The following is a 22,529-nucleotide window of genomic DNA, read 5'->3' on the forward strand; positions in this document are numbered from 1 at the left end:
GTCATTTTCATTTATAATCACTTGCTTACTTACCACTCAAAAATTCTTCATTCCTTCTTACATATCATACATCCTACCCAAAATCACTTTCCATTTGCCTGCAGTAGATCTTTTAGAAGTCTCTTTTATAGATCCTCTAGTGAGGAATTCTCTTAGCTTCTGTTATCTAAAATTACCTTTAGTTCATCTTCACTTTTGGAAAAAAAATATTTTTTCTGGGTCTGATTGTAGATTTCTAGGTTTTTATTTCCTTGCAGCACATTGAAGATATTATTCTGTTTATCTCCTGGGGTACATTGTTGTGAAGAATGTATCCATCTGACTATCCACCTGACTATGTTGTGTCCATAGGTAGACACAACAGAATGAAACTGTAGAATATTGCAGAAAAAAAAAATCTTTAAAAAATTAGCTTAAAAATACAAAACCTTATTTGAGGGAATGCTCCAGTAAGTCAGATGAATAGCTGATGGATACATTCTTTACAACAATGTACCCCAGGAGATAAACAGAATAATATCTTCAATGTGCTGCAAGGAAATAAAAACCCGGAAATCTACAGTCAGACCCAGAAAAAATATGGACACTACTCTGTTGTGTCTACCTGTGGATTTCTTTTTTATTTATCATGTTTAGAATTTGTTGGACTTCGTGAATCTGTGTATTAGAATTTTCATCAGCTCTGGAAAATTCTAAGCCATTTTCTTTTCAAATGTAACTTCTGTTCCATTCTTTCTGAAACTCTAACATTAAAATGTCTATATTTGCCTTGTCTGTTAACCTTCCTTCCATAGGTTTTATGCATTTATCTACTTTTTAATGAATTTCTTCTGACATATCTTCTGGCTCACTAATTCATTCTTTAGCTATATTTGTTGTTGTTGTTTAGTTGCTAAGCCATGTCCAACTCTTTGTGACCCCATGGACTATATCCCACCAGACTCCTCTATCCATGGGGTTTCCTGGGCAAGAATACTGCAACAGGTTGTCATTTCCTTCTCCAAGGGATCTTCCCGACCCACAGATTGAAACCATGTCTACTGCTTGGCGGGTGGAGTTTTCCCCGTGAGTCACCTGGAAGCTATGTTTAGTATTCTGTTAGGTCTGTTTATTTAGTTTTTAATTTTAGTTATTGTATAGAAGTTCAATCCGGTTCTTTTGCAGTTTTGGCTGTTATTTTTATAGTTTTCTGTTCTCCAGACATATCTTCAAACTTGTTTTTATATCTTTATATAGAATATCAGGGTTTCTTTTATGATCTCAGTCTGATAATTGAAATATCTCAAGTATTTCTAGAGTTTGATTGCTGTGTGTTTTTATTGCTCATTCTTGCTTGGTTCCTTGCTTTCTTGTGTGTTTGAGCTGTGTTATTCATTGACTTTGAAAAATTATTTTGGAGACTTCTTTGAGACCTTTCTCCAGTGATGATTTGAGTTTGTTTTTTCTGGTAATCTGGGAGCATTGCCAGATTGGGTAATTTTCAAACTAACTTCACAGCCTAAAGTTTTCTTGGTGACCCAAGTCTTGTGAATTTGGGCTGCAAACCTATATGAGCTCTAGCTTGTGGCAATATCTTCCCAGGGATTCTGCACACCCCCTCCCGTGTGTCAAGGCAACTTTCCTGAGAGTCAGGTGTGGGTGTGGTAAAACAGGACACGTTTATGGCTGGCTTACCCTTATCCAGAGGTTTTAACCCTTTGGGTGAACCCTGAGCTCTATGGCAATTCCAAGGCCTAGATTTCACCTGTATTTGGGCCCAATTATTCTTTATATTATATATTGTTAGCCCCTCCTACTTTTACTAATTTTATATTTTATCCACTGTTGGTAGTTGTTTTCCAGTTGATCCAAATAACATAGTTTTCTATATTCCCAGAAGCAAAGCTCCAAAGAAATTTAGAATGTCACATTTCTTCTAATCAACATTCAAAATATGGCACTGACACTGGTTTTATCTCAAACTCTTTGTTTTCAAAAGTGGTCTAATGCAAGGTACATAAATAACATTATGAGTTGAAAGAGAACTTAGAAACCAACAACCCGGACTTCCCTGGAAATCCAGTGGTTAAGACTCCGTGCTTCCACTGCAGGGGGCATGAGTTCAATCTCTGGTCAGGAGAACGAAGATCCCACATGCTGTGTGGTACAGCCCAAAATAAATAAATCAGTCCAACAACCCTGTCCTCATTTAGGGCTTCCCAGGTGGTGCTAGTGGTAAAGAACCTGCCTGCCAATGCAGGAGACGTAAGAGATGCAAGTTCTATCCCTGCGTTGGGAAGATCCCCTGGAGAAGGGCATGGCAATCCACTCCAGAATTCTTGCCTGGAGAATCCCATGGACAGAGGAGTCTGACAGGCTACAGTCCATAGGGTCGCAACGAGTTGGACACAACTGAAGCAACTTGGCAGGCATGCACCCTCATTTGGAAGATTAAGCCCAGAAGTTTTGAGTGGTTTCCTCAGAGTCCCGCAGGAACTGGGGGCAGGACCCGGATTAGAACTCCAGCCTCTCTGAGGCCTGTGTTCTCTTCCCTCTGCTGCAGTTTGCTGGGCAACATGAAATCAAGTCAGTTCTCAGTGTCCGTTTCCCAGATGAGGAAACGTGGATGCTCAGCTTCTTTTCATGTCTTCTCCCAGAAGTTCTACATAGAACCTGTTGTGTGGTATTTTGCAGGCTTACTGCTTGAGTAGTAGAGGAGGAATATTTAGAATCTTAGAGACAAGTGAGTCTTCCTCAAAGTTAACTAAATTTGCAACAAGTAAAATGCCAATATTTTAAACTAATGTAATAGAAACATATCATCAAAACAAAGTTTATGTCAATAAATCTGGAAGTTATCTTTGCTTTTGCATGTTCTCTCTCCCATCACGTTAATTTCAATTCCAAAATGCACCTGAATCCAACCAATTATTTGTCTTCACTACTTTTACCCTAGTTCAGCCACCTATGCCTCTTGCCTGCACCATATGATAACCTCCTCACTGGTGTTCTTGTCTCTATTTTTGTACCCCTCCATCTATTCTCTGTATAGCAGCCATATTTAACTTTATCAAATAAAAGCTAGGATGTGTCTTTCTCTGCTTAAAATGCTCTAATTCTTTCCATACCTCTTAGAATAAAATCCAAACTCTTTAATCTGACTGTATTTATTTACTCAGGCTGCTATAACAAACTGTGTGGCTTGAAACAGGAGTTCTGGAGGCTAGAAGTCCAAAATCAAGACACTGGCAGGAACATGCTCTCTCTGAAGGTTCTAGTGGTTCTGAAGGTTCTTGACTCTTCTGAGCTTCTAGTGGTTGCCTGCAATCCTTGGTGTTCCTTGATTGTAGACCTATCACTTGATTGTAGACCTATCACTCCGATCTCTGCCTCCATTGCCATATGGCATTCTACCTGTGTGTCTGTGTTCAGATTCCCCTCTTCTTATAAGGACACAAGAAATTGGTATTAAGGCCTACTCTAACCCAGTGTGGCCTCATCTTAACTTGATTACATCTGCAAAGACCCTATTTCCCAGTCAAGCCCCATTCACAGGTACTGGGGCTTAGGACTTGAACATGTCTTCTTGAGGGGACAGGATTCAGTCTACAGCACTGACCTAGAAAGTCCTCATGATTGGGCCCTGATGACCTGGCTAACCTCATCTTACATCCTTCTGCCCTGCTTACAATTCCAGCCACCCTGGCTTCCTTGTACTTTGAAAAAGCCAAGCTTTAGGAGGTTTACGCTGACCACTCTGTCTGCTTGGAAAGTTATTTCCCCAAGCTCCCTCTTGTTATTCAGATCTTGAAATAGGTGTCACTTTCTTATCAGCCTATCCCAGTCACCCGGTTCCCTTTTATCACATCACCATGTTTTACCTCTGAGAGTAGTACTTATCATAATGTGACATTTTTGTTGTGTGTTTCTTGTTTCTTCCTGCTATGATATTAGCTCATCAAGAACAATTACCTTATCTTCCCCATTCATAGCTGTATCCTCAGCACCTAGAACAGTTCCCTGCACACAGTAGGTGCTCAATGAATATTTGTTGAGTGAATGACTACCTCATGGAATGAATTTTTTTCCCTTTTCAGACTTAGCTTAAATAATGCAACTTGGAAAGAGCAGCTCCTGCCTAAGCAATACTTAGGGACCACTGCAAAATGTGTTGGGAACATGTTTCTTAAAGGGGATCATGTGCAAGTTGTAAGGTAAGAGGGTGGGTCTTCAAAGACTGGGGAGATATGGTCCCAAGTGGATAGGTGTAGAAAATGTAGATAGGTCCTAGGAGGAAGATGGACAATTCCCTTTCCTGCTGTGGCTACAGGAACAGGAAACTTGGAACTCATTTGTATTTCTGGAATTTCTAATAATAAAAGTATAATGCCAGCAGCAATAATGATAATATATGTTTGACGAGTTCTCACTTTGCACTAGCCCTGTACTAAATGTTTATACTTCATTCTTACCACATCCTTGTGAGAAGGTATCATCCTTACCTTACAGATAAGAAAAGGCTGAGTAACAAGACTTAGCACAGCGTTAATGAGTGACTGAGTTGGGTTTTGAACCGAGATCCAAAAGCTAGTGCCCCCCTGCATGTGCCCACTGCTACCTGGACGTCATTATTTTTGGCTGTGCCGGGTCTTCTTTGCTGTGTGCGGGCTCTCTCTCACTGTGGCGAGCGGGGGGTGGGTACACTCTGGTTGCGGTGCATGGGCTCCTCATTGTGGTGCCTTCTCTTGTTGGCAGAGCACAAGCTCCAGAGGGCACGGCCTTCAGTAGTTACTTCAGTTAGTTGCCCCACGGCATGTGGGACCTTCCCAGGCCAGGGATCCAACCCATGTACCCAGCATTGGCAGGTGAATTCTTAACCACTGGACCACCAGGGAAGTGCCTGAACTTTTTCCAGTTTTGCTCTGTCGTTTCATCGTCTGCTGATATGCAGTGTTAGTCGCTCAGTCATGTCCACCTGTTTGCAACCCCGTGGACTATAGCTCGTCAGACTCCTCTGTCCACGTAATTCTCCAGGTAAGAATATGGAGTGGGTTGCCATCCCTTTCTCCAGGCGATCCCTTCCTGACCCAGGGATCGAAGCCGGGTTTCCTGCACTGTGGGCAGATTCTTTACTATCTGAGTCACCAAGGAAGCCTCTACACGTGTGTATACTCCCCAAATCACATTGCATATCCTTCATTTACCCACCTCTTGCTGTCAACCTAACACATACTGTTTAGTTAGTACATCTGTTTCTGCCACACTTGCGTATTTCTAGAAAAATAGTTGAATTTTTCACTCTGACCTCTTCTCCCGTAGCATGCTCTGGCCACACATCTCAGTGTGTAAGCGAATCCCTTCCCAGCTGTTGTCAGTGATTTTCTATAGCAAATGTCTTAGAGAAGGTCTTCCGCTGAAGACAGTGGGAACAAGAAACACTCCAGGCCCTTACTTTGGATCTGTGAATGGAAAGGAAAGATGAGCCGCTCCCAGATTCCCCAGCCCCTTCAGTGGAGGCTCCAGCTGGCAGGGGCCGCCTCTACCCTTCTTCTTCATCCTTACACTATACTTTAACACAGCAAAGCACAGCCACTGGCAACCAAGCCCTGGATGAGGAATCGCCACACCCATTTGATTATGGTTTTGAATTTCAGGTAAAGGTGCCAAAGCTGACAGCATCTGTATGGCACTGTTGGCTTTGAAGGCCAAGGGTTAGCTCTTGTATGTCAGAGCAAGGCGTCCTGGGCAGCAAATCTTCTTCCAGTCTTATGTTGCCAAGAAAGAGGCCTCCTCTTCTTCCTTCCTATTTGTTTTACCCAGTTTATCCTGCCAGATTCTGTTTTTTAAGATTTTTAAAATAAACTATATTTTAGAATAGTTTTAGATTTAGAGAAGAGTAGCAAAGATACAGATTGGAGAAGGAAATGGCAACCCACTCCAGTGTTCTTGCCTGGAGAATCCCAGGGACAGGGGAGCCTGGTGGGCTGCCGTCCATGGGGTTGCAGAGTCAGACATGACTGAAGCAACGCAGCAGCAGCAGCAGCAGCAGCAGCAGCAGCAAAGATAACAGAGGATTCTCATATACCAGACACCTAGTTCCCCTTATTGTTAACATGTTACATTATTGTGTTACATTTGTCGCAGCTAGTGAATTAATAATAATATATTGTTAAATCATATCACTATTTGAATGAGATTCATTACTTTTCCCCTGTTCTGTTACAGCATGCATCCAGGATACCTCATCACACATTCGGTCACCATGTCTCCTCTGGGCTGTGAAAGTTGCTTAGCTTTTGTTGTTCCTGATGACATTGGCAGTTTTGAGGAGTATCGGTCATGTATTCTGTAAGGGTTTCCCTGATGGCTCAGATGCTTAAGAATCTGCCTGCAGGGAGACCTGGGTTTGATCCCTGGGTTGGGAAGATCCCCTGGAGAAGAGAATGGCAACCCATTCCGGTATTCTTGCCTGAGAATCCCATGGACAGAGGAACCTGACAGGCTACAGTCCATGGGGTCGCAAGCTGTGTTAGTCACACAACTGAGTGACTAACACTTTCACTTTCATTCTGTGAAATATTCTGTAATTTGGACTTGTTTGAAGTTTATCCCATGATTAGATTGGGATTATGGGTTTTTGGAAAAGAGGTCTCACAAGTAAGGTGCCATTACCATCATGTCTTATCAAGGGTGCATACTATTGACATGGTTTATCACTGTGGATGGTGATCTGGCTCCCCTAACTGAGGTGGTGTTTGACCGGATTATCTCCTGTAAAGATACTTTTTTCCCCATTTCCATACTGTCCTCTTTGGAAGAAAGTCACTACGCGTGGCCCACACTCAGGAGCGAGGAGATATGCTTCACAATAAAATACTTAGAATTGTTATACCTGGGAGATTTGTCTATTCTCCCCACATATTTACTTAGTCAGTCATTCGTTTATGTGAGTATGGAGTCATGGATATTCACTATAGACTTTTGTTTGTTTGTTTGTTTACTACTTTCTTTATCTGTTGCTCGTGTTGCTACTGGTTTGACCATTGAAACTCTTTCAGATGACCCCTGTGTCCCTGTGACCTACCCCTTTCATTGTGTATGTAGGTGGTTTTTAAATTTAATACTTTCCTACTTTTTGGCACAGTAAGATGACCCAGGCTCATCTTGTATGTTTCCTGCCCGAGCCCTAGAATCAGCCATTTCTCCAAGGATACCTGGTTCTTTTGATTGAAGAACGGTATTAGAAATCAAGATAGCAGCATTTTGTTTTATTTTATCCATTAAAAAATGAAACAAGCCATTAAAAAAGAAAGCAGCAATGAAAAGCAGTCTGGAGCAGGGTTGAAACACAGGTCAGCAGTGAAGAGGTGAAGTAACTGACTTACTCATATTTTTAGGGTGGAGAACTGAAATTAGAAACTTGTCTGTTGAATCATGGTAAAAAGAGTGATTTGTTGGTATTGATCCATCACCCAGTCATCTCTCCCTTAATCCATAACAACCAATTTCAGCTCCTCATTTGTGGTTTCAAGTGAGCGACATTCAAGGTGGCTGCTTGTCACTACCAAAGAATGCACTCATCTGCACTCTTAGGCTCCACTGCAGGGAAAAAACCCTGAGAAGCATTTGGAAGACCAGCTCCTGCTCTCTTTGCCAGCAGGATCCAGTGTGCTCCGTGAGCAGAAAGCTCAGCAAGCAGAAAGCTCAGCAGAGTAGACAGAGCTTCAGTGCTGCTCACTGGCTGGCTGGCTGGAAAACCCTGTCGCAGGAACCTCAGGAGCACAGGGGCTCAGGTGGGGGAACTGACCCCACCCTGCACCCTGCCCTCAGGAGGCTTACGGGCTTCAACTCTTCACACCTCTGTGTGTCTCACACCCACTGCCTGACACAGTCATTTCCTGGGCGGCTCCACTGTAAGGACGGGATGCAGAGCTCAGCTCTGGGTGTGATCCAAACTTGAATCTAGATCATGAACTTGAATCTGAAGTTCAGCTTCCAAAGCAGCACAGTAGAAAGGAGTGGAAGCATGATGGAGTAGCGGTGGTTAACTGAGCCCAGGAATGAGCCTGGGAAGGTGTAGGGGGGCATCTCCAGATTTTTCACAGATTCCATGGGTTCTCTCTCGCAGCTCAAGTCTCGGGTCCTCATGACTCCTTTAGCCCTGTCTCCTCCACGGAGCACACCGGAGCCCGATCTCAGCTCCATCCCTCAGGATGCAGCCACCGTACCCAGCTTGGCAGCCTCACAGGCTCTCACAGGTAGGTCAGGTGAATGAACTCCAAGGCTGTGATGACTTGTCCACAAGCTAAAGTTCTTTTGTGAACGAGTGAGCCACCACCGTGATGGCTCAAATGAACGATTTAATGTGTGTTAGCTGGACAGCACATGGACTGACCAAATTTTCTGAGAACATCTATTTAAATGTCTCACAGCCTGAATTATTTGCAATTGTTTTTCAATGCATCTTGAGTTCAGCTGGTTGCTGTGGGTGGATGGGGACTAAAAAGAGTGGTTATTGGCCCAGCTTCTTCTCTTCAGAGACAGGTTAACTTTGTACCAATAGCGAGCCTGCTCACCTCAAAGAGTTTCTGTCCCTGTGTTTGTGCTTCCAGATCTCCTAAGGATCCTGATGTCCCCCAGTCCCACCTAGTACCAGCCAGTCCAGTCAGGGTAGAGCTCTGCCCAGTCTCTCTGATGGGGTGTCCACCAGTGGACCGACAGTTCCACCCCAAGAGTACAGCAATAGGATGGTCTCTTTCTCTCTCTTACACACACACACACACACACACACACACACACACACACACACAGATCCCCCTCATCACAAACCACCCCCAGCCCCATCCCACTTTAATTCCTTGGTGCCCTCCCCATACTGTTAGGTAAAAACCAAACTTTGCAGTATGGCCTATAAGGCCCTGCTTTAGTCTTTAGGGCCCACCATAGGATCATTGCATATTCTCTCTCCTCTTTCTGGAATGATCTTTCCTCTGGTCACCCTCTCTTGTATCTCAGCTCAGGTAGTGGTGGTGGTTTAGTCGCTCAGTCATGTCCAACTCTTGCGACCCCATGGACTGCAGCCCATCAGGCTCCTCTGTCCATGGAATTTTCCAAGCAAGGATATTGGAGTGGGTAGCCATTTAGTACTCCAGGGGATCTTCCCAACTCAAGGATGGAACCCAGATCTCCCACATTGCAGGCAGATTCTTTACCATCTGAGTCTCCAGAGAAGCCCCATCTCAGCTCAGGCACTGCCCTCAAAAAAACCCTCACTGACTTTCCTGCCAGGGTTCCCAGGAAGAGCTCTTCTAGCCCCGCCCTAGTGTTTTTGCAGCCAAGGTCCCACATCACTTTCTGTAGTTCTCTGAGTAGATCTATCTCCTCTGCTGGGCCCTAAGCTCTCTGAAGCCAGGGATCGTGTAGATTCGGTTCACCATTTTCTCTGTAGGGCCTAGCACACTACTGCCTGGCATGAAGGTCCCTTGTCAATTCGGTTTTACTGAATCATCTGGGCTTAGTAGGGGAGAAGGCAACCTGGTAGAGTGAAAAGAGCACACAGGTCATGACATCAGAAAGACGTGAGTTCAAATCGCTGTTGCATCACTAATTATACTTTCTGGGGAGCCACTTTTTACCTCAGTTTCTTCATTACCAACAAAATAATGTTTAGTTCTCAGGTTTATTTTGAGAATCAAACAAGATAAAGTATATACAATGCCTGGACTATATAGTAGCTGCTCAGTAAAAACTAATTTTCTCCAACGTTATTACTGTTTAATCCTTCCAAAATTCTTTTGGTTTCCTCTTAAAGTCTCTCTTCAACACTCCTCTGCACTAGTGGCCCCCAAGGTAAGATGCTCATACCTGGGCTGGGGACATAGGGAGACATAAGAGGAGTCATCAACCTGTGGAAGAAAAGATGATACCTACTATTAATATTTCTTTTTATATCACCCTTTAAATTTTTCTATTTTTTGGTTGCATTTTAAATGTATGCAATATGTTAATATGGTTGAGAATGTCTGTAACCTATAAATACATAAACACATTTGGGGACACATGCTCAAAAGTTTTTTTACCAGTATGATGTATTTAAAACTGCAGGGAGGATTCCGCTGGTGATCCAGTGGTTAAGAATCCACCTGCCAGTGCAAGGGACACGTGTTCAATCCCTGGTCCAGGAAGATCCCACATGACTCGGGGCAACTAAGCCTATGTGCTGCAACTACTGAACCCATGCTGTAGAGCCCGTGCTCCACAACAGGAGAAGCCACCACAATGGGAAGCCAGTGTACTGAAACTGGAGGGTAGCCTGCATGCAGCACCAAAGAGCCAGCACAACCAAAAATAAATAAAAAGGAAAAAATTTAAGAAACAACTAAAACTGCAGGGGCTTTTGATTGGGCTCACCTAAATGGACTACCGAGTGTTCATTATCCCTGAGACTGTTGATAGAATTCTCTTTAGAACTCATCGGTTAGCATCATGTTGATTTTTTTTTTTTTTTTTTTACTGAAGGTTAACAACAATGATGGCAAATGCCAAACATTATGTATAGCTTGTGAGCTTCTTGAGAGGAGGAGGGGAAGGTTGTTTTTTTTTTTAATGGAAGATAATTGCTTTACAATGTTGCGTTGGTTTCTGCCACCCAATGAATCAGCCATAAGTATACATCTGTCTCCTTCCTCTTGAACCTCTCTCCCACTTCCCACTCCATCCCAGCCCTTTAGGTCATCACTGAGCATCAGGCTGGGCTCCCTGTGTTATTCAGCAACTTCCCACCAGCTATCTGTTTTACATATGGTAATGCATATGTTTCAGTGCTACTCTCTCAGTTTGCCCAGAGGGAAGATTTTATATGTGTATATTCCCAGCATAGAAATACATTTGTACACACGGTCCATAACTGTCTACGATTCAGATTTGAACACATCGGAGGGGATACTCCTGTCTGTCTCTTCCCAACCAGGAGACTGTCTTGAGAGCAAGCCCTGGCAGTTGGAGGTGATTGACTCTCTTGTCTCTTTTACTTGTCAAGTTGGGCAGAATTGGTGCCACTTTGGCCTTTTCAGCTTTCCCAAGGCCAGAGCCAAGGGGACATGGCCGAGGCATTCTGCTCCCGCCTCGCTCCCCGCTCCCTGCCCAGCCCCACATACAGGAGCCACCCTAGGTCTGATGTGCTTTGATACTGAGGGCTTTGTGGGTCTGTTTCCACAGTCTGCCTCTACATCAACAAGCAAGCCAATGCAGGACCGTACCTGGAGAGGAGGAAGGTGCAGCAGCTCCCTGAGCACTTCGGGCCCGAGCGGCCGTCGGCAGTCCTGCAGCAGGCTGTGCAAGCGTGTATCGACTGTGCCCACCAGCAGAAGCTGGTCTTCTCCCTGGTCAAGCAGGGCTATGGTGGCGAGATGGTGTCAGGTAAGGCCCTGGAGTGGGCTGTATGAGGAGGGCAATGCAGGAGACCCCGGCTCAATTCCTGGGTTGGGAAGATCTCCTGGAAAAGGGATAGGATACCCACTCCAATATTCTTGGGCTTCCCTGGTATCTCAGACAGTAAAGAATCCATCTGCAATGCAGGAGACCTGAGTTTAATCCCTGGGTTGAGAAGATCCCCTGAAGGAGGGCACGGCAACCCACTCCAGTATTCTTGCCTGGAGAATCCCCACCGACAGAGGAGCCTAGCAGGCTGCAGTCCATGGGGTTGCAAAGAGTCAGACATGACTGAGCGGCTAAGCATGGCATCCATGGGTATGCCAAAGAGGAAAGCAGCTGAATCAGGCTTGGGGGTCTGTGGCCAGGGTCTGTCCCCATCTGCTGGGCTCCAGGGGCCTTAATGAGCCTGCGTGCCAAAGGGGCTTGAGAAGAAAAGGCTCCTAGACCTGGGTAAGAAGACTAGACATCTGAATCCTCACCCTTGACTTGTCCCTTTCTCTCATCTCCACTTCCAGCTCATCAATAAATCCTATTGTTCTAACTTCAAAATACGTTCAGAATCAAGCCACTTTTCATGACCCACAGTAACCACTCTGGTTCTTTCCAAATCTAAGCCAGATCATGCCCCTCCTCTGCTCCAAATCCTCAGCAGCTCTTATGTTACTCCCAGAAAAAGCTCACATCCTTACAAGGGCTCCCAGGCCCCACGTGACCTGGCGCTGGTCACTTCTCTCTTTTTTTTTCATCACTTCTCTTAAGTCCCACACTTGACTCTGGCCACAGTGGCTTCCTTCTTATGTCCTCCAACCATGCTCCTCCCACCTCAGGACATTTGCACCTGCTGTTCTCTCTTTCTGGAGTGTTCTTTCTCCAACTGTCCATGTGACTTGCTCCTAGACTTCCTTCAGATTTATAGTCAAATGCCACCTTCTCAAAAATCCCTTTCCTGACCACCCTGTCTGACGTATCAGCCTTTGTCATTATATATTCTCCCTTCCTCCATTTCATTCCTTTTTCATAGTGCAGGGAAGTGGGGGAAGTTCACGGTCTCAGCCTATCTCACTAGATATGTTTTTGTTTGTATTTAACAAGAGCTCAATCCCACCTCCCACTGTCAGCACACTCCTCCAGGTTCCACCCTGACTGAACAGCATCCAGAGGGAGGGGAAGTTGTCACCACAGGCAGAGGCAGACTTCAGAGCTCTGCCCCCTTCAGCTGCTCCCCTGACCAAGACTCTGTCTGTCCTCTCCACGTGTACAGTGGTTGTCATCACTTGCCCTTAAGCCCTGGGAGCTCCAGACCTTTGCAAGATACTTTGAATCCAAGAGGACAGCCTGGTGTCTTCTCTGGGCCAGCATCATGGACACAGCCTCCATATACCCAGGCAAAAGGGAGACAACTTTCCATTCACAGGGCAGTACAGGTGACCCTGCTGGCTGGCTAAGAGAGGATTTGAGAGAGGGGCCTCTAATGTGGCTGTGTCCTGCAAAACCAAAACATGAGTGTTTTACTGGACTCCAGGTCAATAACCAGGGTTTGCAGGTGGGGAGATTTTGCAGCACAGCTTCACCAGCTCATCCTGACTCAGCCCTCTTTCTGGAGCTCCCTCTGAGAAGGAAGCTGGGTCTGTCTTGCTGGTAACTGATTAAAACAGAACTTGGCGAGATCTGTGTGCATGTGTCTGACCCAGGGTGACTTCTAAGAGACTCTAGCAGATGCGGGCAGAAGAGAGGATTAAGAGGGGCCCAAGAGGAGAGTCCCACTGTCAGACCTCTGAGGGCTCCTTGGCTGTTATTTCCTGATCTGAGAGCCAGATTCTCAAACCTGGACTGCTCTCCAAGGTTGAAAGCCTTGTCCTTTTCCTGGCTAAACAGCAGTGCTCAAGACACAGACCAGTGCTCAGAGAAAGCTCTTCCTGCGCTCTGTGCCCGCCCCCCTCTTGAGTGAACCCCACCCAGGTTCTTTGTGGCCCTGCCCTCTGGGCTGGGAGGGCAGACCCCTAACTCTCTGGTCTGCTGCTCAGCCCTTCTGTGGCCTCAGGGGCCTCGGCACTGGTAAGGAGGTTCTGCAGAGCCTGGCACCAATGCCCGAGCAGGCAGAGCCCTGTCAAGTTTCCCTTGGCCGAGGGATTCCCAGGAAGGTCAGAGTGGAGGGCCTGGTCTTGGAGAATGCAGTGGCACTGAGGAGCCTTTCCTTGAGGTTGTGAAGCGGCTCAGTGGTCTTCCACTTTTCTGGTGGTGATGTGGAAGCCCAGCAAGATGACGATTGCTCCAAGGTGGTTTAGGGAGGGGCTTAAGGAGAAAGACCCAGGCTCCCCTGCTCTCCACCTAGAACCCGAGCCTTCAGACACTGCTTTTTAAACATCCTCGTGGGCACAGCATGTAGAAAATGGTGACACTAGTGCGGGCATCGTGGACCCGAAGAACTGAAACCTCCGTGACTGGGCCTCGGGCCACCCCAGAGGCTGAGGTCCCACGTCACAGCACCACGGCTCAGTCCCAGCACACCTGTTGTGATGCTCCACCTTAGCCATGCTCTCCCAGAGGAGTAGCTATTGTGATCTCACATATTACACGTCTACTTCCAGGAGGTGGGATTTTCCCACTGTGTGAGCTTCTAGGAATCTCTGGGAATGTGGACACACTGATCTAAGGCACAGGCCTGATGCCCCAGACCCTCCTGCTGTGTGGTCACTCTCCATCTCACCTAGTCTTTTAAGGTATGGGAGGTGAGCAGGGGTGCCCGCCTCTCCATGCTCCCCCTCCCCCAAAGAGGGATTTTCCAGCATGTCCCAGAGGTCAAGATCCTCCTTACTGAGCACCTTGGCAGCTCTTTGCTGACCCTCCCAATCAGAGGCATTATTATGGAGTATTAAAGTGACAGGCAAATGCCACTTAGAGGCCACAGGAGCTGGAAAAACACTCCAGGCCTTCTTAGTTTCTCGTCTACATTATGGGATCATAACCTTCTTTCCACTGTCTTCACAGGACAGTCAGACAGCATAAATGAGGTGATAGACATGAAAGCTCTTGTTAAATTATACAAAGTTACATAAAAGAAATGTTTCTTTTTATTTCTAATTTGAATGTGTGTGTGTGAGAGAGAGTTTATTTTTCAGTTCTGAAATCAAAGTCAGCTCTGGTCACCCTGTCCCAGCCCTTGCAGTGTGCTAGCCTTTGGGAGCTAGAGTATAAAAGTCTAGATTGCCTTCCGCCTGTGCGCACTGAGGGCAGAGCCTGGGGGAGGAGGGGAGCGCAGCGTCCTGCTGGGGATCTTCTCAGGTGCTCCCCACGCTGGAGCTGGTGTGTGAGCTTCATGTGGCAACAGAGTTCCCTGAGGAGGATTACACAAAGAAACAAGTTCTCAGCTGGAGGAAACTGGGTGTTTCTTCAAAATTCTGGTAACCCTAGAGAAATTGAGTGTGACCCAGCATCACTGGGGAGAGAACACCGTTGGAGTTCTTTTATAAAGACTCCTAGGTTAGAGTGGGACCCCTCAGCATGAACTCAGTTTTACTTAAATATACATATATACCCAGTGGCACGACGAATCTGCTTGCAGTGCAGGAGATGTGCAAGAGACATGGGTTCAATCCCTGGGTCGGGAAGATACTCTGGAATAAGCCGTGGCAACCCATCCAGTATTCTTGCTGGGAAAATCCGGTGGACATAGGAGCCTGGCAGGCTATGGTCCATAGGGTTGCAAAGAGTCAGACACTCGTGAAGGGACTGAACACACACACGCGTGCACACACACACACACACATCTAGATACAGACATTTATCAAGACCCACCTTTGAACCAAGTCTGTTTCTCTAGAGTTGCTTAAAAAATGAGGGTGTGTCATAGGGATACAGGAGTTAATCTGCAAGCTCCCAGAAGATACAAACTGGAATAATTTAGCAATAAAATAAATAACATAGTATTGGACAACCCACAGTACAACATAAATATATTGAGTCTACAGTGATATTAATGAATAAACAAATAAATAAGTGGAGGAGAAGGGACAAGTCTTCCTTATGAAAGAATTTCAGATTATATAGGGACTGTTCCCTCTTTTCCCTCTTCAGGAGGTAGAGCTTAATCCCTCTATTGCCCTTGAATGTGGGTAGGACCATGTGGCTTATTTCCCAGGAACAGAATATGAAGAATACAGTGGAGAAACATAGCAAACACTTTCTTGGCCAGGAGATGAAGGTTAACATCCCAGGGATGTCATGTGTCTATTTGATACAGGAAGGGTGCTTTGCCTCTGCAGTCTTCCTCCTCAAAAACCCATGTGAAAGTGTTAGTTGCTCACTTGTGTCGAACTCTTTACGACCCCCTGGAGTGTAGCCCATCAGCCTCCTCTGTCCATGTAATTCTCCAGGCAAGAATACTGGAGTGGGTTGCCATTCTCTTCTCTAGGGGATCTTCCCAATCCAGGGATCAAACTACAGTCTTCTGCATTGCAGGTGGATTCTTTACTGTCTGAGCCATCAGGGAAGCTCCCCAAAAACTATAATCCCAGTCAAATAATGAGAAAAACGTCAAACAAACCAAATTTAGGAACATTTTACAAAATACGTGATCAGTACTCAAGACTGTCAAGATCATGAAAAACAAGAAAAGACAGAGCAGTCACAAACCCGAGGACACCGAGTTCACGCAACAGGTACAGCCAATGTGATCTCCTAAATGAGATCCTGGAACTGAAATAGGATGTTAGTGAAAAAACAGGTGAAATCCGAATAAAACTTGGTTAAAAGCACAGCAGAACTGACCACACCAAGACCTGTTCCCCAGGGCTGATGGGCTTGTGGCTTTCTCCAGAGTCCTGCTCTGAGTAGCTGTGTCTGTGCTCTTCCAGTCTCCGCCTCCTTTGATGGGAAGCAGCACTTGCGGAGCCTGCCCGTGGTGAATAGCGTCGGGTACGTCCTCCGCTTCCTCACCAAGCTGTGCCGAAGTCTCCTATGTGACGACCTCTTCAGCCACCAGCCCTTCCCCAGGGGCACCAGCGCCTCCGACAATGCCCCCGAGAGCCAGGAAGGCAGGATGGAGCCAGGTAGGCTTTTGCCGTCTGTCCTCCGGGCCTGCAGGTGGTTCCAGGTGTCCCTGACCTCCCAGGGCAGAGGAGGCTGCCACTGAGGGGGCTCCTGGGAGCTCTAGGAGCTAGAGGTTCCCTCCTTCCACTAGAGGTTCATGAGCTGCCCCTCTGGGCATCCGAGGCACAGTGAGAGCCAGCCAAGACCAAGGACACCCTGACGGTCCCCACCCAGGCTGCAGTGGAAGAGATGGCTCCAGCTACTGAGGGCTGACATTGTAACTTTTAGGCCTATGTTATTAGAATGTAGACACTGAGACCGCATCACTTGTAATGGGTGATCTTTTTTCCTCTCTTCTAATTAAGACTCTTGGGCATTTATTCATCATTGTCAAATAATTGAAGGACTACTAACCTAAGTAACAAAGAAATCCTGAAGAAACAAGGGCTAACAAATTGATTACATTGGTCCTGTCTGGGGGCCTCAGGTTCCTACCCAGGTCAATAAAAGGTGTAATCGAGTGTCTATCACGGCAGGAATTTGACCTGGCTGTAAATCATATATGTCCTCCAGTGAGATTTAGTGTTTCTCCCTCATCACAGGATGGAATGCATCCCAGGAGCTGAATGCCTTTTGTACCACCAGCTCCACAATAGCTCCATGTAGGGAAGTGGTCAGTGGGAAGGGCAAGGCCACATGGACAAACTTGCCACACCATTGTCTGCCCAATAGGCTAGGTGCCAGTGGGAGCTGCTCATCCCCCACATAGTGGCCCTGAGTTATGGATTTGCAAAGAGTTGAACATGAGTCCAGATTCTAGATTTCAGGTTTCAAGGATGAGAAGACATGTCGCCTTTTTTCTCTCTCTGGAAGCAGTGTTGTTGATACATAAAGAAAACATAGATAGTGAAACTGAAATTTAGCCATTATGTCATTCTGCAAACATTTGCTGACCCCTTTCCTATTCCAAGGACCTTGTGAGACCCTGTCTTGGAATAAGGCAAATATGTAACCTTAGGAGGTTTTTGAGGTATTGAGTGACCACTGTGAATAATTTAAAAAACCAATACATTTGCAGTTATGTGCTCACAGACAGGTTTAGAGAGTTCAGCAGCAGGATACTTATAATCAGAGTGGCTATATTTTAAACCTAGGAGGACACCAGGGAAGATTCTTAGCATAGATTTTTCTCATATAATGTCAAAAACCTTGTCTACAATTTTACTTTAAACTCTCTGAGACCTGGGAAACAGGAAGAAATCTGTCCTTTACAAAGAAAGGTACCTAATTAAATATAGCCTGTGTGAGCAGATGCTATATACTTCTGTGTTTTCTTGATGTCTCTATATGTCTGAACTTGAGAAAGTCTCATGTCTCTGAGCCTCAGTTTCCTGTGTGAAATAAGGGGTTGAGTTGCTCATGTATAACCTTTTGGTTCTGACAGTCTATGAATCTGGCCTCTCCTATAAACCTTGGTTGACTCAGAAACATTTTGTAAAGCTAATGTATCTTCCAGTGAATCTTGCAATGAGAACAGCAGATGACTGATTTCATTTGACAAACTCCTAAGTCATCGTTACATTGAATAAGCAATGACCTATGGGACATAATCATAAAGTCATAGAACTCATGTCTCCCATTCTCCTTGAAATAAATGTCGCCTGTGAGACCACTTATTCCACGTCCATGGATGAAATTTAGGGCAGATCTCCTGCCTTTCCTGGCTCCTTTCAGAAAACAAAACATTCTTTAGTGAATAGTTAATATCCAGGTCAGTGTGATCATCAAACTTAAAGTTCCACTCAAAGATGTAACTACTCCCCATTCCCAGCACAGCCCTGCTTTGGGCCAGTTGCCTGCAGCAGCAAAGGAAGGTATGGTTGGCTTCTCTTCACCTGCCTAGTCCTGTGTTTTTGTCCCTTCTGTATGGAGCTAGCAGTGATTCCAAATCCTTCTTGATCAAAGTGAGGGAAAGAGGAGAGACAAGAGGTAGGAGAGTTTTTGCTTGACTAATCCCACTGTGAGCTGGCATGAGGCTCCCTGGTTCTGGCGGGTGTTTCAAGCTGATTCTTCATCCTGTGGGCTCTTGTTGTTGTTATTGTTCAGTTGCTAAGTCGTGTCCAGCTCTTTGTGACCCCATGAACTGCAGCACTCCAGGCTTCCCTATCCTTCACTGTCTCCCCGAGTTTGCTCAAGCTCATGTCCATTGAGTCAGTGATGCCATCCAACCATCTCATCCTGCATCATCCCCTTCTGCTCTTCCCCTCTATCTGTCCCAGCAACAGAGTCTTTTCCAGTGAGTCATCTGTTCACATCATGTGCCCAAGTAATGGAGTTTTAGCTTCAGCATAAGTCCTTTCAATGAATATTCAGGGTTGATTTCCTTTAGGACTGGCTGGTTTGATCTCCTTACTGTCCAAGGGACTTTCAAGAGTCTTCTCCGGCACCACAGTTTGAAAGCATCAATTCTTTGGTGCTCAGCCTTCTTTATGGTCCAACTCTCACATACATACATGACTTCTGGAAAAACCATAGCTTTAACTATATGGACCTTTGTCGACAAAGTGATGTCTCTGCTTTTTAATATACTGTCTAGATTTGTCATAGCTCTTCTTCCAAGGAGGAAGCATCTTCTAATTTTGTGGCTGCAGTCACTATCCGCATTGATTTTGGAGCCCAAGAAAATGAAATCTGACACTGTTTTCATGGGTCCTTTGGAGATTCCCCCATCTCTCATCTGCACGTTCCTTGTCAAAGACTCTTCTCTGGCTGGTCACTTGCAGTTCTTCCCACAGCCTCAAGGCATCTGCAGGTAAATCTCTGGCTTCTCTCCCTGTGCCTCCAGATAGTCCCATAGAAAGGATCTAAGCTAATCTCACTTCAGATCTGGTCTCTTAGAAACACTCACACATCCTTTGCCCAAACAAACTCTGGGCTCGCGGGCTGATCTTTGCACCACCTCTCCTTTATTCTTCCATCAGACTTTTTTTCTCATGGAAATGAAACAATAATACTTTCTGTCTCTTGAGTTCCAGGGTCAGAGATCAAGCTATTCACAGGGCCACACTGAAGCCCATGGGAACATGGGACAGTTTTTTTCTCCACAAGTCATCTTCTATTCAACCTGCTTTTCAGCCTCTGAAGTTGGGTGCGCCGCTGCATGTGGGTGGTCATCTACAGCTGTAAAACTGGCTTCCCACCACCTCCATCTCTTTTTGCAAGATTTCCACACTTGACTGTTGTATGGGGATCCTATTGTCTTGCAACTTCAGCCAAAACTAAAACTAAAATAGTTTCATTTTAACATCCTGTCCCAGGAACCCCCCTCCAGCTTTCCTTAAGTGATCATTGAGGAAACCCTTGACTTGATTTCCACCATATTCTCTCCCGTTCCAAACCCACCATGCTGAGTGAAGTTCCTGTCTTTTTCCTGGAAGTAGCCACCTTGTTTCTTCCCTTGACTGGGGCAGGTATTTCTACCTAAAGCTGATTTCCTTCCTAGGTGTCATGGCTTTGGAAGCAATGACTTCAGTTGTCGTCAAGAACCTTTCCCCAGCCCATGGATGCTTTGAAAAAATGAATTGCTCCAGATCAACCAACTTGTGGAAATTGCTCTGAGCAGCCCCCTGGCACATGTCTCTCCTACCTGTCTGCGTGGGGCCTAGGATGATACCATTAAAGAGTTTGCCTTTAGAATAAGACATTGCCTCTTTAGGACTGCTTTGTCAAAGTTCCCTTGTGTGCATGCTAAGTCACTTCAGTTATGTCCGACCCTTTGCGAGCCTATGGACTGCAGCCCACCAGGCTCCTCCGTCCATGGGATTCTTAAGGCAAAAACACTGAAATGGGTTGCCATGCCCTTCTCTAGGGGACCTTCCTGGCCCAGGGATCAAACCTGTGTCTTTTATGTTTCCTGCATGGGCAGGTGAGTTCTTTACCACTAGTGCCACCTGGGAAGCCCCAAAGTTCCCTTAAAGGATAACATATCAAGCTATTATTACCTTGGATGAGGAATTAGTTTATTACCCACTTTCCCACCATTGTGGCAAGAAAGGCAGGTGTATTTATGAGGAAAGGGCTGAGGTCTTTGTTGACTTAAGGCTTCATATCCATGTTATTCCTAAACAAGATCATACAGTCTTGAACTCATTTGAACCAGATCCTGCTCTGCTCCAAGGTTGTTCATTCAAAGCTGGAGTGTTCCAGGCTTGGTGCCACACAGTTAGAGGGTTTGTCAGCATTCATTAGGTCATTTCCAGAAGACAGTAAATCAGACAGTTAAGAAAATACAAAACCAGGACACACAAGAAACTAAGATGTTTGTGGTGGGTTTTTTGTTTTTTTTTTTTAAGGATGATTTGGGAAAGAAATGATTTTCTGTTCTAGGATGTGACAGCAAGTTACATGGATTTGTTCTCTATGGTCCTGAAGATATAGTTAATTAACCTTCAAGTCTTGTCACTCAAGTTCTGGTCAGGAGCATCACCATCACCTGAGAAAGGAAAAGCTCAACAGCCCTCCCTCACTCCTTCACAACAGATCCCAGGTGTTTAAAGACACATTAAAGCTTGAGAAGTATGGGTGTAAGGAATACTCTCCCAGACTTGGCAGCTGAATAACAAAGTGGAACTCTCAGAAGATGGCTTCCTCGGGAGTCAGGTGGCATTGACATTGTAAAGATCTTTGAAAAGTCAAAGCCGTGTAGAAGTAGATGGAGCTGCTTGGATGGTGTGATCTCCTCATTACTGGTGACAAAGCAGATGTCCACTTGTCCGGGCCATCAGGCTGAACTCAGGCATCCAGAGGATGTAAGGGCAAGATGTCCTCTCTGGTCCCTTCCAAGCTGAGAGTCACAGCTGGCAATGGCAGAGAGCAGCTGCAGACAGTAAGAGGTGAGGGCCCCCCAGGAGCCCTGGGGTGGGATCCCCCAGAAGGGAGGATGAGGATACCAAGGCAGAAGGGCTCACAGTGGAGCAGAGAGCATGCTTCTCCCAAATCTCTTTCTCAGACCTTTCAAACATAAACTCTCTCATCAAATGACCTTTCTCTTGTGTTCAGGGAAAACAAGCTTCAGATCCAATCAGCTGCCTGAATTCAGTCTGGACCGTGGAGTTCTTGGCTTGAGATTGGGAATTTCAGTCATTTTCCTCTATGTCTATTAACTGACAGCCAAATGTTCATGTTATCGGGTGGAGAGCAGCTCTCTGGGTGCTTTAGGAAAGTGGAAGCAAAAACATGGATTTGATAGCATTTTTGGTTCTGGATTTGGATTTGATAACAATTTTACTTTACCTTTGAATGGTGGCTTCCCTGGTGGCTGAGAGGGTAAAGCGTCGGCCTGCGATGCGGGAGACCTGGGTTCAAACCCCGGGTCGAGAAGATCCCCCGGAGAAGGAAATGACAACCGACTCCAGTAATCTTGCCTGGAAAATGCTGTGGATGAAGGAGCCTGGTAGGCTACAGTCAATGGGATCACAAAGAGTTGTACATGACTGAGCAACTTCACTCTGAATGTTGGGGAAAAAAGGTCTCAGTTGTAAATAAGCTTTAGCCAGTGCTTCTCCACTTTGTGCCCTGGAACCACCTGGGCATCCTGATGAAATATGGACTCTGGCTCAGGATGGCTGGAGTGGGCTGAGAGCCTGTGTTCCTGACAGGCTCCCAGGGGATGTCCTGCGCCGTTGCTGCTTAGGAACACAAGGAATGAGAAGATGTGTGCTGATGGAGTCCTGCTCACAGAGGGAAGTTTATGTCAGGTTTTCAGTAAAATATACCTATCTACTCTAGGATGCTGCCACCCTGTAGAAACACTGGCACTGAGGATGAACTGGATGAGATGTCCATGGGTGTGAGGGGGCACAGTGGTCAGGCAAAGTGGCACAGGTGAAAATGCAGGTGAGAAAAGGGAGGTTTGCAGTGCTGGGTAAGAAGGTGAAAGAAAGGAAAGAATGATGACTGGCACATTTCTCAGTGTGGCCCGAGCAGCACTGGCAGGAGGGTCTTTGTTGCCTTCCAAGCTTCTGAATTCCTAGAGGACCCTGGGGATCCACTCTCTCAGACCCTTGTTTGCACAGTGCTCATGGCTTTTA

At 45.8% G+C, this 22,529-nt stretch overlaps 1 protein-coding gene across 25 annotated transcripts in view; it reads left to right on the forward strand.

The window, feature by feature from the left end:
* Nucleotides 1-22,529, forward strand: part of SCML4 (Scm polycomb group protein like 4) — a 105,415-nt gene that overhangs the window by 54,025 nt on the left and 28,861 nt on the right. For 18 of the 25 annotated variants that reach the window (XM_069598217.1, XM_069598204.1, XM_069598219.1 and 15 more), the window contains 3 exons: nt 8,108-8,237; nt 11,197-11,397; nt 16,266-16,460. In XM_069598217.1, the coding sequence (XP_069454318.1) occupies nt 8,126-8,237; nt 11,197-11,397; nt 16,266-16,460 (508 nt within the window). In that variant the 5' untranslated portion in view covers nt 8,108-8,125. The remainder of the gene's footprint in view (nt 1-8,107; nt 8,238-11,196; nt 11,398-16,265; nt 16,461-22,529) is intronic. The other 7 variants (XM_069598216.1, XM_069598226.1, XM_069598222.1 and 4 more) reach the window with 1 other exon arrangement.

The sequence above is a fragment of the Ovis canadensis genome, chromosome 8 (genome assembly GCF_042477335.2).
Source record: "Ovis canadensis isolate MfBH-ARS-UI-01 breed Bighorn chromosome 8, ARS-UI_OviCan_v2, whole genome shotgun sequence".
Classification (NCBI taxonomy): Eukaryota; Metazoa; Chordata; class Mammalia; order Artiodactyla; family Bovidae; genus Ovis; species Ovis canadensis.